This window comes from Eleutherodactylus coqui, chromosome 6 (assembly GCF_035609145.1).
Source record: "Eleutherodactylus coqui strain aEleCoq1 chromosome 6, aEleCoq1.hap1, whole genome shotgun sequence".
NCBI classification, from domain to species: Eukaryota; Metazoa; Chordata; class Amphibia; order Anura; family Eleutherodactylidae; genus Eleutherodactylus; species Eleutherodactylus coqui.
Window position 1 is genome coordinate 177,898,488 of NC_089842.1, and position 16,748 is coordinate 177,915,235.

General features: G+C 42.1%; 1 protein-coding gene across 5 annotated transcripts in view; it reads left to right on the forward strand.

Moving 5' to 3' along the window:
* Positions 1-16,269, forward strand: part of MAPKBP1 (mitogen-activated protein kinase binding protein 1) — a 182,634-nt gene extending 166,365 nt beyond the window's left edge. For 3 of the 5 annotated variants that reach the window (XM_066608311.1, XM_066608310.1, XM_066608315.1), the window contains 6 exons: positions 1,116-1,298; positions 4,608-4,692; positions 5,364-5,620; positions 7,479-8,300; positions 10,553-10,638; positions 11,458-16,269. In XM_066608311.1, coding sequence (XP_066464408.1) covers positions 1,116-1,298; positions 4,608-4,692; positions 5,364-5,620; positions 7,479-8,300; positions 10,553-10,638; positions 11,458-11,751 — 1,727 coding nt within the window. In that variant the 3' untranslated portion in view covers positions 11,752-16,269. The remainder of the gene's footprint in view (positions 1-1,115; positions 1,299-4,607; positions 4,693-5,363; positions 5,621-7,478; positions 8,301-10,552; positions 10,639-11,457) is intronic. The other 2 variants (XM_066608313.1, XM_066608312.1) reach the window with 2 other exon arrangements.
* The last annotated feature ends 479 nt before the right edge of the window (positions 16,270-16,748 follow it).

A 16,748-nucleotide genomic window follows, 5' to 3' on the forward strand; every position in this document is an offset into this window, starting at 1 on the left:
CCTGCATACTGACAGCGGTCCGCACACCAGCATATAGCTGGAAGCTGCAGCTTTGGCGCTCCCCACAATATAGGGCAGCACACTGTTGAAGCAGTCCGGCTATCTCCACCAGAGGCTCCGCCACTCGCCTTCCGGCGGCTGTAACTCCTTGGCGTCCCCGCTAGTGGAAATGGCAGTCCAGTGGCGGGCGCGTGTCAGCGCAGCAGCAGGGAGGATTCTGGCAAAGGAGGAGACTTGTGCGGTTCTCAGGGGGATGGGCGGCATACACAGTGCCAGCGGTGGACGGGACTGGACCACAGCTGCAAGATTGATTTTGGGGCCGGTTGATCAGGGCGACGGGAGTGGACATGTCTGTGCAGAGACAGGGAGCTGTGTGAGCGCAGCGGTGGGGAAGGGGGGCGGGGAGACTGACAGCAGAACGGGTTTCAGGGGGATGGGAACACCTCTGTCTCTGGAGAGGTGGCCAGCAGATGTGCCGATCATCTGGGCATACCCTATAACTGTGCTTGCCCAACCCATGTCTCCACCCTTACATCCGGTGGAGACATGATCCACCAGTAGCCGTCCATTATGAAGTTTCAGAATTCCTCCCTGTATAATGGTTGTGTTCTTTTTTTATCAAACCTGTATCATAAAAATGTTATATGAACTATTTTGTGAACAATTCAATCCACTCTGCCAAACAAAAAGTTGTTTCAGGGTCAATTATACTGTAGCTTTTTTTAACTGTAAATTACCAATTGTACTACCCCTACAGTTTTACGAAAACCACAAAGAAAACCTTTTATGAAATTTGTAAAAGTTGTATGCAATGTTAAAATAGTACATGGTTTTACATAGTTTTTATACGATCTAGTAAATACTGTCAGGTGTGCCCTGAAACCTAGGGAATTCACCACTGCGATGAATAGGAAATGTTTATGTATCTTCAGTAAGCACCCTATGGGAGTCTTGCTCTGTGTAGAGTTGAACCTGTTGTATCTTCTGTGTTTTTTGTTAAATCACCAGTATTGCATGCAAACACTGGAGTCCTCCATTTCAAAATCTCATATTCCCATCTAACACTGAAATGTGTTTCACTTATGGTGCTCTTTTATTTTGCCTCTTGTGCCAAGAAGATTCTGAAAGTACGGAGCCCTTAAGTGTAGATGGAAACTCGTCCGATCTAGAAGAGCAAGCAGAGGTTGAGGAGCTGGACACCCCCTGCCTGGTTCTAGATGGTGATATCCCCCAGACACCCGATCAGGAAGTGTTCCTTAAACAGCACTTTGGAAATCTTTCAGGAAACAATGGCCCAGGTTAAAAATCTTCTGTTTTTTAACTTTTGACTTGGACCACCCTCTATTATACTAACCATTCCCTAAAGAGATGGAGAATTCCAGCATCAGCTGTGCAGTGATATTTCTGCTTGCTTGTATCCTATTCCTCTCTACACATCCCTATTTTTGTCTCCGAACCCTTTAATGTCTACACATTGCACTCCACCGTGACCTTTATTTGCTGAATCTCCCCAAATTATATTTCTTGATGTATTAAGAGGTCTCCCTTTCTGTGAACTGTTTCTTTTAAAAGGGATTATGCAGGATTAGAAAATCAGTCTTTCTCCCCAGAGACCGCGCCACGTCTGTCCAGGAACTATACCTGGTGTGGTAATTTAGGCTCATTCAATTGAGCTGCAATACTAGACATAGGTCATGGACAAGAGTTACGCTGTATCATTGGGGTGGAAGCTGATTCTTTTTTTTGTAATATCCCAGTCAATCGCTTTCAAAACATCAGTAAAGTTTAGAATTATTTTTTTTTTGTAATGCTCTTGTTGAAGTGTATTCCTACATTGTGGTCCTATCCTGGTTTATTTGCAGCGTTAGCAAACTTGTGGCAAAACTACCATGGTTTTGCTGAAGATGTTACAGAGAAACTTTAAGGCCAAAATGTGTTAAGGAATACTTCAAAGTTCACCCTCGTTTAGTGGAGTTTCCACATCTGTCTTATTCACAGGATCCCTTTTAGCAGAAGCAGATTTGCACAGACTAGCTCCTTCTACTTACAGTGGGGGAAAAAAGTATTTAGTCAGATACCGATTGCACAAGTTCTCCCACTTTAAAAGATGAGGGGCCTGTAACTGACATCTCATCTATGAGAGACAACATGAGAAAACACATCCAGAAAATCATTGTCTGATTTTTTTTTTTTTAACGAATTTATTTGCAAATTATGGTGAAAAATAAGTATTTGGTCACCTACAAACAAGCAAGATTTCTGGGTCTCACAGACCTGTACCTTCTTTAAGAGGTCCTCTGTCCTCCACTCATTACATGTAGTAGTGGCACCTGTTATCAGTATAAAAGACACCTGTCCACAACCTCAAGCAGTCACACTCCAAACTCCACTATGGTGAAGACCAAAGAGCTGTCGAAGGACACCAGAAACAAAATTGTAGCCCTGCACCAGACTGGGAAGACTGAATCTGCAATAAGCAAGCAACTTGGTGTGAAGAAATAAACTGTGAGAGCAATAATTAGAAAATGGAAGAGAAACAAGACCACTGATAATCTCCCTCGATCTGGGGCTCCACGCAAGATCTCAACCTGTAGGGTCAAAATGATCACAAGAATGGTGAGCAAAGATCCCAGAACCACACAGCGGAACCTAGTGAATGACCTGCAGAGAGCTAGGACCAACGTAACAAAGGCTACCATCAGTAACACACTACACCGCCAGGGACTCAGATCCTGCAGTGCCAGACGTGTCCCCCTGCTTAAGCCAGTACATGTCCGGGGCCGACTGAAGTTTGCTAGACAGCATTTGGATGATCCAGAAGAGTATTTGGAGAATGTCATATGGTCAGCTGAAACCAAAGTAGAACTGTTTGGCAGAAACACAACTCGTCGTGTTTGGAGGAGAAAGAATGCTAAGTTGCATCCAAAGAACATCATACCTACTATGAAGCATGGGGGTGGCAACATTATGCTTTCGGGCTGTTTCTCTGCAAAGGGACCAGGATGACTGATCCGTATACATGAAAGAATGAATGGGGCCATGTATCATGAGATTGAGTGTAAATCTCCTTCCATCAGCAAGGGCACTGAAGATGAAACGTGGCTGGGTCTTTCAGCATGACAATGAGCCCAAGCACACCGCCAGGGCAACGAAGGAGTGGCTTCGTAAGAAGCATTTCAAGGTCCTGGAGTGGCCTAGCCAGTCTCCAGATCTCAACCCTATAGAAAACCTTTGAAGGGAGTTGAAAGTCCGTGTTGCCCAGCGACAGCCCCAAAACATCACTGCTCTTGAGGAGATCTGCATGGAGGAATGGGCCAACATATCAGCAACAGTGTGTGTGCCAACCTTGTGAGGACTTACAGAAAACGTTTGACATCTGTCATTGCCAATAAAGGATATATAACAAAGTATTGAGATGAACTTTTGTTATTGACCAAATACTTATTGTCCAGCATAATTTGCAAATTCCTTAAAAATCAGACAATGTGATTTTCTGGATGTGTTTTCTCATGTTGTCTCTCATAGTTGAGGTCTACCTATGATGTCAATTACAGGCCAAGTGGGAGAATTTGTACAATTGGTATCTGACTAATTACCCCCCCCCCCCCCCCGCCCCCCACACTGTATAAGGCTAAATATATGCACAATGTGTGTCAGTTGAAGTAATGGGTATCATAGCCTTTATTGTTCCACTGCACTAGAATATAAAGTAAAAGAACTTTTACAACAGTCATAATTACAAATCTGTCTAGGGTCTACAGTTCCTGTGCAGATCTGTGTCTTCCGAGTAATAGACTATATATACCCTATCCTGTCTGATCCTATAGTTGCTGTCTTGCTTCTGTCTCCATCTTCCCAATGTATGTAAAAAAGTGGGGACAAATACAAGGGAGTCTGACTGCAGGAACAGACTGCACAGGGTTTGTTTGTTTACAAATTTGAAGCTACATAGGTCTTTAAAATGGCTATAGCAATCTGCCAGTGAACATAACTCTGCTTTTCAAATTTATACTGAGCCAGAATAAGAGCCAATTTACATGCAAAGATAATTGTTCAAAAGATAGGCTTGGAGCGATTGTTTTGCATAAACTACTAATGTCCTTTAGCAGTTTATCACCTTCATTTGCATGTAAATAAGCCTCCATACGCTGTATGCAGAGAACAGCAGTTGGTCTGTTCTCTGCATTCAGCTACTTTTGTTCTGCCACAGGCTTTCTGCTGAATACAATGTAATCAGGACTCCCATGGACAGCAAACACTGAATGCAGTCTGTTATCTTCTCTCTGGCTGAACGATGGATTTTATGCTCCCCAAAAAAACATTGTTCAGAAGAAGAGTGAAGAATGAGTGATAATCATGTGTAAATGCTCCCAAACGGTGGCTTTTGAGCAATAATCATTGCGTGTAAATAGGCCTTAATTTAGGTATACTAAAATTGAAAGAACCCTCCCTAGTGACTTGGCAGTGAGGGTTAAACAGTTTGATTTGATTGTGTCTGGATAGCCCGCCATATTAGAATATATTTCAGCAGGTCTTCTCACCTTGTACGGAATCATATAGATGTGTTCATACAGAATGGTTTTTAATGCCATACTCCCTTTTTACAGATGGACCAGTCCTGACCTCAGAGAGGAATGAATGTGCCACCATTTCTTCAAGGTTTCTTGCAATGGCACAGGTACCAGCACTCAGGTTAGTATGTAAAAAGTTGAAACCTGTCTCACACAGGCGTTTGGAAAAGCCCTGTATATTAAAATGCTGTGTTTTACAGTGCTTTGGAACAACGTTTTCAAATATGTTTAACAGCGTGTTTCGTGCACCCCATCAATTCGTACACTGCTTCTAAGCCAGCAATGTATGGACTACACTACCTGTGTACAGGGATACTGGCTGACAGTGTTCCATGCTACACGCTGTTTCTGCATTCCGTGATCTGCCTCGATGTGGTGGCTGTGCCCGCTCCTCTGTCTCCAGGACACAGGCAGTGCAGTCCGTACCCTGCTTGCTTAGGGGTGATGAATGGATTTCACAAGGAATAGCTCCATTTGATCTAGTAGAAGGGATTGCCGCAGCGGTTTACTCAAGCTGTAGTAAAATGTATATCTTTTGGGTATTTTGCTTCTAAACAGTAGATAGTCTCCAGAACGTATTGTACATTCTTAGAAAAACACCTACTGTAAGTGTCTTTAGAGGGAAAACCCTGTTCTAATGTTTGGTTTCAGTTGTAGTTCATTATATAGCCAGCAAACCTTATTATGGTCAACTGTATATGTAACCACATAGATTCTACACAAAAGAAAAATACAGCTAAAAAAAACTATTCTGATCATTAAAGTATACTTCTTTTTGTTTTTTCCTTAAAGCAGAGAAGATCCTGGGTCCAGCAATTTCCTTCTGTTTGATCAAGAGGTCAGCCCAGACTGTAATGATAGTCCATTTGAGTATCCTAGAGTCAATGGCATAAATAGTCAGGTGCAAGAGGTTGGCAGCCCGCTCAAATCGGCCTACCAGAGGAAAAGGAAGCAGCCAGCAGAAGTCAAGTCGGGCAGAATTGGTCCACTTTTTAATTCTGTTTCAAGCATAAGAAAAACTCAATCTGTTCATGATATTGTTCATGAAGGTAAGGGCAAGGTTGGATGGGATCTACTTTCTAAGGCTCCTTTTACATGGGATGAAACAGGCTGTGTACCAAGTGTTGATCAATGTGATCGGCGCTAGTTTACCAATTAGAGAGTGACGGTTTGTCCACCATACTATTTCATTGCTGCCAGCAGCATATTCCCCATTCACGCAGAAAGCTGTGGAGATGTGCTGCTGTCAGTGGTGGTTTTTTTTTTGGGGGGGTTTTTTTTTTTGGTGCCACATGAAAGATGTGATCATCCAATGAACATGCGTTTGTTCATTCGTTGGGCAATGAGTGGCACCTCTACTACACGGCATGAACGTTCTTGCCTAATCATCAGGCCCTGTAAAAGGCCCATAACTGGGTTATACAACCTTTTGTAAAACTGATGACCTATCCTCGGGATCCCTGCCGATGAGCTGATTGTAGGGAACACAGCCTTTGCGAGCGCTGCAGCGTCTTTGGTGTTTACATCTGCGCACCATTGTGATCGTACTGCAGAACACCGTATTGTTGATAGTGACCATTCTGAATACGATAGGCTTGTCCCCTTGAAGTGAATGGATCCAGCCAATTGTACTCAAAACAGTGTTAACAATAGTACGGAGTTCTGCAGTATGCGCTCGCTCGTGCTCAGATGCAAATATTGAAGAAGCCGCAATGCTCATATGAGCAGCCCTGTCAATCAGCTGGTCGATCGGATATTGAGAGTTTATCCTGAGGATAGACCAGCAATTTTTTACGGAGTTGGATAACCTCTTTAACTATTGTGTGAATTTTCATTGACCTTTATAAAGGGGTTATCCCACAAACCTATATCCATTCACGGTATGGGTGATAACTGCTAGTAACCCTTCCACAGGGACTCCCACTGATCACTAAAACAAAGTGCCACAGCGCTTGCTCTCCAGAGAAGTTTGAATAGTGTGCTTGTCACGCATGTGCACTGCGGCTCCATTCAATCGCTGTAGGAATGACTGATAGCAGAGTAGTACAGCACTAGCTGTCAGTCCTATAGAGCTTAAATGGAGCAGCAGGGCGTATGCATAGCAGCCGGTTTATTCACACTCCTGTGTAACAAGGGCTTGGGGTCCCTGTTCTAGCGATGAAATTCCCTGTGGAAGGGCCCCTAGCAATCATACACTTATCTATTCACGGGATGGGTAGTGTTTGTAGGATAACCCTCCAACTTAAAAAGATTATGGTGGTTTTTGTTATAACAACTTTAGTGCCTCCTGAGTAAGGCCAAATGCAGACGGCCGGGTCAGATTCCGACTGCGAGACCCTCGCAACGGGATATGACCCTATGCCCCTGCAGTGACCCCGGCTTACCTGTCCGGCATCTTCTCTCTCCTCTGCGGATGTGTTGGCTGGCACACAGTCGCACATGCGCAGCACAGAGGCGTGATAACGTGGATAGTGCAAGCCTCGCAGAGGCTCGCACTAGAATAGGACATGCTGCGATTTCTACCCCGCACTTGGAATATCGCAGTTGATTTCCGCTCATGGGCATGGAAATGCATTTTTCAATGCATGTCGTATGGGCTGTTTTTGCTGCGGGATCCGGAATTCCGGATCCCACAGTGCAAATATGCCTGTGTGCATTGGGCCTAGGGATGGTGAAGACATAATAGACTATAATGATTTTATATTCTTTTACTAATCCTTTTGTGGCATGTTTTAAAATATTTTTAGAATTCTTTACTATATTCTTCTCTGTTCCAACTTTTTACATTAGTTTTAGATTATGGTCACATCTCTTATGAGTACCAGAACCAAAATAAAATATTTTAAGACACAAGCGAAAGCCAAAAGTGATTTTTTTCATAAATTTTTTTCCTGGAATCTGTTGCAGTCAAAATGCGTCCACAGACCCAAACTGCTGCAGAAAAAGAACAGAAGACCATGCACCGGCGTACCTTACCAGCAACATTGATGAAAACGGAATGCCAGCCTTTACCATTCCAGTCCAAGGATGTAAAACAACCCAAGGGGAGATCCTATATGAATCCAACAACCAGCTCCATGGCCAAGATCTCACGGAGTGTATCTGTTGGAGACAATTTGAACATTGGTGAGGCCCAAGACACGTCCATTGGTTCTGAGTTGAAAAATGTTTGTGAACCTGAAGCAGTGACTCTTCCTGTGGAAGTGGAGAAGAGCCATCTACCATTGAAGGACAGTGTCATTGTCAAACCTGTCCTGCAAACCAGCACAAATTGCTCTTCTCCAAAGACTTTTCATTCAAAGAACCGGGCACATTTGACTCTTGATATTGCAAAACCATTACCTGACCGACCTTTGCTTTCGTTTAGTAGAAGTAGGAGCTCAATTGAAATGGAGTCACCAAGGTCTCCAAGATCACTTGGCTGTAGCTGGAAACCAAGATTATCTTTTCCAGACTTGACTTGCAAGAACGACAATCAAGCTTCAGGCGGATGTGAGAAAGTTCAAATGGAGGATACCAGTCATCAGAAAAATAGCCCTGAAGAAACTGTTACAGCTAAGCTGATAATAAATGAACCTGTGGACTTAAGTCCAGAAGGATTCCAGCCTCTCCATAGAGTGCGAGCTTCTACGATCGGTCACACTCCTGACTATCATCCAGGACTGTGTCCTGTTGAAACTATTAGACCTAGATCTCCCTCGGTCGATGCAGCCTCTACTCTAGACTCAGGTGGGCATAGAGGTCAACCCTTGTTGGTCTCTCCCTTTCTGTCTCCCGTCTGTGTGGGTGACCTCACAACTCCATCTCATCTCTCTGCGTCCAGTCTTTGGCCTGTTTCGTCTTGTCCACACCTGTCTCGTTTCATAAGCTACTCTCAAAATGGTGAGGCACTTCATTTCTTTTTTGATTCTTGCCTGTTAGTTTTTTAAGTCTCTGGTGTGGGTTTTTCATCTCCTTGTGTATATTTATAAGTAATACTGGTGGCAGATGAACCATGGACCATGGCTATGTTGATTTTAAATGAGTCCTAACTTTTTCTGGTATGTGGCTATCAAAGATTTTAAACAAGATAAACTTAATTAGTTTTTCTGGTTTATTATTTACCATATTAAACCATGTTAATATCTTGAAGTACCTGCCCAGTTGACTAGATAGCACTGTTGGTGCCAAAGATGATTATTTCTAGTTATACTAGGTCTCATGAGTTCCAGGACAGCATTAGATTTATATTAGGAGATAGAAAGGGTAAGTGATCCAACCAAACTTAGAGGTGGGCCTTTTGGCTTTTGATAGAATCAGGTTAGGTGGCATATTTGTAATGCAATGAAGCTAGAGAAACTAACTATAGAAATCAATATGGGACTGTCATGACTATCCACCACCTATATATTAAAGGGCCTTTTCCAGGACTAAAATATTGATGACCCATCAGGATAGGTCATCAATATCAGATTGGTGGAGGTTTAACTCCAGACATTGCCATGATCAGCTGTATGAAGGGGCAAGTGCTGCGGCTGCTTCGTTGGCCTATGATGTCACGTCCATCAGTCACATGACCTGACAGCAGCTCAGTCTTAAGTAACCAGCATTGAGCTGCTATACCAGGCCCAGCCTCTAGACAAATGTATGGCGCTCTACATACAATGAAGAGACTATAGTGCTCATCCGAATGTCGCAGCCTCTTCAAACAGCTAATAAGTGATGGTGTTGGGAGTCAAACACCTATCCAGATTATATGCCAGCAATTTGAAAGTCCTGGAAAACCCCTCTTAAGTCCCAGTAAAGGGTGGTGTGTTTTTTTTTTTTTTTTACATCTGAATCAGATAGGTTGGTTGTCTGTTCAGCATGTTGGCCTGCTTCATAACCAGGCTTTTCTAAAAATGCCAAGCATATGTTTTTGAAAGCACTTTCAGTTGCCAGATTTGCTTGTTTTTTTCTTTTTAAGGGGTTCTTTGGTTTGACAAATATAATTTGAAATACCATATTATGATTTTAGAGTTAGAAAAGGGTAGTCTCCTGTTCAGGACTCCTCTATTAGCCAGAGAGCAGAACGCCTAGGATGAGCCAGCTATTCTTCTGGAGAATGACTTATCTCAGCAAGCCTTCAAAGGCCCTTTTACACGTAAGGAGTGTCAGGCAAACAGTGCTACTAAATACTGATGCATAATACTAACCAAATCAGCAATGTGTGAATAAAGCTCATTGCTTCACTACTTCTGTGCTGTAGAGGACACTTACAGGTTCCCCTACAGATTGCAGCTAGTCACTGTGGTGGGTCCTTGTGGTAGACACACAGTTAGCAGCTTATTAATGAGGGATCTTTCCAACAAAAAAGGTATTGTCCAAAGTGAACAATAATGCTTCTTAAAGCGGAATTCGACTTTTAGGCTCGGTTCCCACGGGATGGAATTACCGCAGAATTTCCGTGCAGAATGTCCGCTTGGAAATTCTACCCGTGGCTCCTAATTCTGGGATCAGACAGCAAAGTGGATGAGATTTTGCTAAAATCTTGTCCACACACTGTGGCCAATCTGTTGCAGCCAAGAGGCGCAAAAACGGACATGCGGCACGGAAAACTAACATGCAGCATGTGAATTCTTTTTTAATTTCTGCAGCGGCCTCTCTCCTCTCTATGGGGAGAGATGGCCGCCGCGGAAATGCAAGCGGCGAAGCCACTTCAAAACCCGCAGCTAAAGCCCCCGAGTTTTGAAGCTGCTCTTATCCCATGAAAATCTCGCGGTTTTTCGGTGCGGTCATTCCGCAATATTTCCGCCCCGTGTGAACCCAGCCTAAAACATGAAAATGGCTCCACCTTCCTGCAATTCTGCTGCCAGCACCATGTTTCCACTGCAGCTGCCACAGTTACTTGTAGCCAGTTAGCGAAACAAATTACTTTTTCTTGTCCTTTGACATTATAAAGTAGTGATCACATTATAAAATATAGTTCTATATTGATTAAAATGTCTTTATTTTTTTTCCAGCACAAGCAGTCAGCTTTGAACAGGGTGAAATGATTGCCTCTGAGCTGCAGGATAGCCTCCGTCGGGCACTGAGCCTTTATCGATCGGTGAGTACATTTTGTAATTGTGCTGTTATGCACCCCATAATGATACCAATAAAAAGTACAGCTTGCCTCGCAAAAAATGAGCATCACACATTTCCATCGATTGAAAAATAGTTATGGGGGTCAGAAGATGGTGGCAATTTTTTAAAAAATTTTTTTATTTTTTTAAAAGTAACAAAACTGATATAAATTTGGTATCGCCATAATTATACTTGCCCACAGAGTAAAGATATTGCATGAATGCTATAAAAACCTCCCCCAAAACTTTTTTTTCAGTTGTGTTTTGTTTTTTTTTTCAATTCACCACACTTAATGTTAAGGTTTCCAATACAATATATATCCTACATTAAATAGTAACACTGAAAAATACAACTCATGCTTTCAAGAAAAAAACCTTGATGTTACTATGTCGCAGGAAAAAATGAAAAAAAATTAAGTTTTTTTTTTTTTAAATTGGAATTGAAAAGATGAAAACAGCAGGAAGGGCTTAAATCTGAAAATCTACACACCCTTCAAATTATACAAATGTCACTATGCAAATATTTCTGAACACAACTGTATTTATTTACGCTCTTCACATTGTGTCTTTAGTCTACATTTACCACATACACCAGGGAATGCATCCAGCACAGATACTAGATGGAACCATAGACACCCACCCCAATTCACCTGACTGGTCAGTTGGGCCCAGGTGGTTTCCATCAGGGTTTCTATGAACCGTTTACGCCAAAGGCTTTTGGTTTGGGTCTAGGGATTGTCTGTGACCTGGAAGCTCTATAAAATGGGAGATATATCATTTTATGTCCGTTGTGTCTTCTATAGGTGACAACAGCTGGCTCGTCGGCAAACTTGAACCATGGTAAGATAGCAGGCCTTCTGACTGAAACCTTTGGCATGGTGAAGAGGGAGCTGGATTCCTTAAAAGATGATGAAGATCGTGAGGTTGCAATGCATGAAGATTTGTCTCCGCAGCATGAGGATTGCAGGGAAGATCTTGATCCTTCAGTATCGCACGGGTCTCAGCCATTGGGCGATGATAAGACCCTTGCCCTCCTTCAGCAGTACTCCGAACTATTACTTCAAGCAGTGGAAAAGAGGATGGATAAGAAACTTTAATCAATAAAGGATGAACATATGGAATACATCATCATTCACACGGGGGTTGTTCTTAATATTAAAAAAAAACAAAAAACACTGCAAGCCAAAAAATTTTAAGCACTAAAATGAGAAAAAAAATATCTAAACTGTTGTGTAAATCTGGTAAACCTGCGAAAGTGGGCATGGATCTGAGTTACTGCACCTCCTGCAGACTAGCAGCACTTCCCCTCTTCTGGATGGTTTTGTCTGTCTTGGCCCGGACAAGGAGTTCTGTTTCTGCTTTCAGTTACTCGCAGAGGCACAGAACTTTCCAATAACGAATGATAAAACCTATGACATTATGCAGGTTACCTGCACAGTGGAGGCGGCCATCATGTGAGCTGAACGAACAGTATCACGGCTGCCTTCACTAGAAGTAGGAGACCTGTGCTCTGAATCAGAGCCTTGAATAAGTATTATATTTGTGCATTCTATATATTTTTTAAATTATTGATTTTAGCTTTAACGATTTTGTGTTTTTTAAATGTTTTGCTCCCTCAAAAAAAAAATGGTTCATTTAATTGGTTTCTGTATGAAGTCTGTAAAAGTGTCCAAGAGCTGGATTCTGGATGTGGTGCTATACCCCCCCACATACCAATTCAGCCCCATTGCACTTATAGTAGGAGGATTGCTGATTAGGGGAGTAGCTGAGAAGTGTAAGAACATATCCCAGATCTCACCTTTGGTTGCTGCACATAGAGCATTGTTTTGCAGCCGTCTTGCTTTCCCCCACATGCACTATGATCTGTGCAGACATTTGAAATCTGGTGTATGCTGGATAGCTGTACCACATCCAAACTCCAGCCTATGGACTATTACTTTGAATTAAATAGACTCACTATCTTTTCACAGTCCTGTCTGAGAGCAGCATAAGGTAGTGCTATGCCTGCTGTATGTATCTGTGCAGTAGTTTGGGTGAAACCTGCATTTTATCATTAGAAGCACATACATGAGGGCTATAGGAAGTAATCTTCAATATTCATGAGCTGCAGGGTAACTCCGTCCGCCCGTTGGTGACGATAATAAGTGGACAGCTGTCAGTAAGTGACTGGAGGGCAGGCTGAGTGGGGCCACAGCTCATGAATATTAAGGACTACTTCCTGTAGTCTTCTGTGTCTGGCTGCAACTAATAAAATACAAGTTTCTCCCAAACTCCTGCACTGATACCTCCACAGATATCACTATAATCAATGAACCTGTCACTACCTTGTGTTGCTTCGATGGGGCTGCAAAAAGATGGTGACAGATTCCCTTTAACAACTCCTTTTAAGACCTTGTGTACTTTTATGCCTTAGCCATAATGGGTTTACATCTCACCTATTATAACAGTGTCAGGAACTACCCGTTAGCAGAGGATCATGGGTGGTCAAGACTTACCAACCTGGTATCACAAGATTGGAATAAACCTATCTTGAAAGCAGATGCATCAGGTCACGCTGCCATTTCTAGGGCTAAACAGTGTATATAAGATTGCAGCCTGTTCATCTTAGTGCACAAACTGCCACTTAAAGCCTTATCTGTATGAACATTAATGGGATTTGAGTATTTAGTCCTCTCGCTCCACATATGGTTGCTATCATAACTTGCTGCTGATGGGTCTTCATCCAATGCCGGCAGTTTGTTACTGGATCTTGCATATAGGGAGTATGGTTTACAGGTATGGTCAGATTGCTTCTTTATGTTCTGTTTCTAATGTGGGTTGCATGTTTGTTCGTTTTTTTTCTTTGCTATGATGCTACTAACGTTCAATGTTTTGAACCAAGTTTGATATGGGTCAACAGTTTTATATATGGGGGACAGAAATCCTCCTGAATTTTTTTTCTTTTTTGCGGACCATACACCAAGTTGGAAAAATAGTCTACGGTTCAGGAGCCCATTTAAAGGGTTTGTCTTAGGGGTGGTTCTGATATACCTTCATTGTCTGGTTACTCTGGGTCTGACCACTGTGAGCCCATCAGTCACTAGTACGGAGTGTTGGTGACCATAGGAAAGCTCGGCTGTTTCGAGGCAGCCATATAATTCGGCATTGACTTGAATGGACTGTGGAGAAAGCATTAATGGCGCCTATAGGATATAAAGTCGCTTGCACGATATGAAGTCACTTTCTTCTAGTGACTTGATGGTGGTTACAGCAGTCAGACATAAGTGAAATATCCTAGTGAAATGCCACCAGAGACAACCCCTTTAACTAGCTCTACAATGAGGACTTTCTTGGGCATGAATAGATAAAAAACAAACCAAAAAGTTTGCTGCCAGTAGCACATTTTTAGTTCATTGGATGCCTTTCTTCAGGGATTCATCTGCTATCCTAAGCTTCGACTCTAAACTGTTGAACACGTTTGTCTACTGCGCATTTCATTTCCCTATGGGTAAAGTTCTACACGTTAAGCGTGATTTATTTTCTTCTTCGCATCTGTGAGGACATTGATTGTACACTCAAGTTTACTCCAACACCCTCTTATTCAATCTGAATGGGGGCAAAAGCCAATCGGATTCAGTTTAAAGCAAAGCACCCTATTAACAACCTACAGATTCACCTGACCCCTCAGTAACTTCTCTGCACGGTGTTGTTTGTTTAGCTATGTAGGTTTTAGCTTTTTCCTTTTTTTCCTAGTTGATTCCTGTAAGTTGTAGGTGGTATTTTTAAGTGTTCTTTTCATTGGAAAGTATAGAAGCATGTGCGGTTATGACATAGCAGGGATGGGCTCTTGCAGTTTTTGCAAGCTTATGCTATGCATTGGTGCGGGTAGAACTGTGTTTAAAGTAATGTGCTGGTGTGGGAAAAATAGACGGAGGCTGGTCCTCTAATAGCAGAAACTAGAAAGTTTAATTGTTTTTTACAAATGGGTTTTTTGCGTTTTAAGATCTTAGTCGAAGCCAATCGAATAATATTTACTAAATGCCAAATGGGCACCTGAACTGTTGAGATGCATTGATAGACACGTAATTGTATGTGCAGTTTCTGGAAATGGGTTTGCTTTGCACTGTAAAACCATTTTTCTTGATATTTCAATCATTACTGATGTCCTTGTAGGTGTTTTTATAGGATTCTGGGCTATGCATTTAAGCTCCCCCCCCCCCCCCCACAACCCAACCCACTATTTACTTTTAGGGCCCTCACAAGCTAGATCTTCAATTTAACATTCATACCTGCATGATAGTAACTATATGTCCATGGAAGGCGGTGGGAAACGGAACCTACACTTAAGTGGTTTGCCTACTTTCTTTTTTTTCTCTTACAAATATTACTTAAAACTAGTTTACGATTGCCCTGAACTTGTCAGGAAACTGAGCCATTTTTTGTAAATAGTAAACTCCACCACCCCTCAATCTCTAGACACACTAATGGTCAAGTTTGTGGTATGCTGCCAGTGTTTTTGCATATATTTAAGGAGGAAAAGTGTCTTTTAATATATAAATGATGATATTTCACAAAGATCATAAAGAAGGTGCCATTAGAAGTAGACTGGAGCTCGGACCTATCCACTGGTTCCAAAATTAAAGTGGTCACAACTCTTTGCTACACACTTAAATATCTGGCGGGCATGTCCGGTATGCTGCGCCTAGTGTTGGAGACTTGGCATGGTTAGAAATCTCTTTACTAGCTCCGAAGAGATTCAGCTGCTTGACAACCTGCCACAATCTATTTTATTTGGGTATCTGTGTGGGTGAAAAGTCATGGTCCTCCACCAATGGCATCTCTGTCATGTCTTTGTGATATATTATAAGTTAGGTTAAGATGATACATAGGTAATTGAACCATGAGATCGGTTACATCTGTGGGGCAACTCGGTCCAATATGCAGCATCTTACATGTAATACGCTGTTGAAAGTCCAAGTCCAAATAAGATTGCTGACCTTACCCATACCAACGGGACAGTAGATGGAAACTGGTCTCTTAATTCTTATGGCTTCCATCTACAGAGTTTGGACTTTGCTGATATCTATGTATTGCTCTTGTAAATAGTGTAAGATAAAGAGAAAAAGGTCCTAAAGTGGTTGTTGTCAATATCAAGTTTTCGGAGCATGGTAATGAGATGCATGGTAATGTCATATAGAGAATGCTTAACTCATAAGCTGCTGCATGCTTGTCATTCACTGTAGGCACTACAACGGGGGGGGAAAAAAAACAGCAGCTCCCAAGCTGATGGGAAGGTATAAGACCCTAGGCTAGCAGCGTATGCTGGTGGTGGTAGATCATCAATTGGCAAAGGGAAGTTTTCATCAAGTTGCCCCAAACGGCTCCATTGTTCACTACAGCAGCTACCGTTATGGTACAGCATACATACGCTCCAGTACATTTTTATACTTTAATATACGGGAGGAGAATACAATTTTGAAATGCTTTTTTTATTCGATTGGAGCAATTGTTACGTTTTTGTTTTTTCGCACTGTGACTTGCCTCTTTCTCATATTTACGAGGAAGAATGGGCTGTTTTTTAACTGTTCCTTTGTATTTCATGTCTTAAATTCAATAAAAGTGTGAATCTTTTAGAACTTTGTTCTGTTTAAATCATTCAAAAATGTTTTCATTGTCATGTACAAAGTGATCATTATGACAAGTCCTTAATGCGCGCACACAATCACCTTCTGATATCAGATACGTCAGGTACTGTTGGCCCAGAAGCTGAGGCCGCCTCTGATCCCTAGAACCATTTGACCTTGTCAGACATGGGTCCTGTCCACTCACCAGAGAAGCTGTTGGGCCATTATACTCTGCAGAAGAAAGCCTCAAGCTCACTGGTGTCATGTTGTATGGATCTGTAACACACTGCCTGTATTGTATCAATGTTTATACAACGTATCCATCATCAAAGATCTGAAGGGGGACTTCTCTTCTGTAAATCTCCTATGATAAGGGAGACAGCACCCTGATGGCTGCACCACTCCTTCCCCTATTCTAAAAGTTGCATGATACTTTTACATTTACATTTTTTTTTTTTTTTTTTTTAAAGGCCATATCCACATGGCTGATA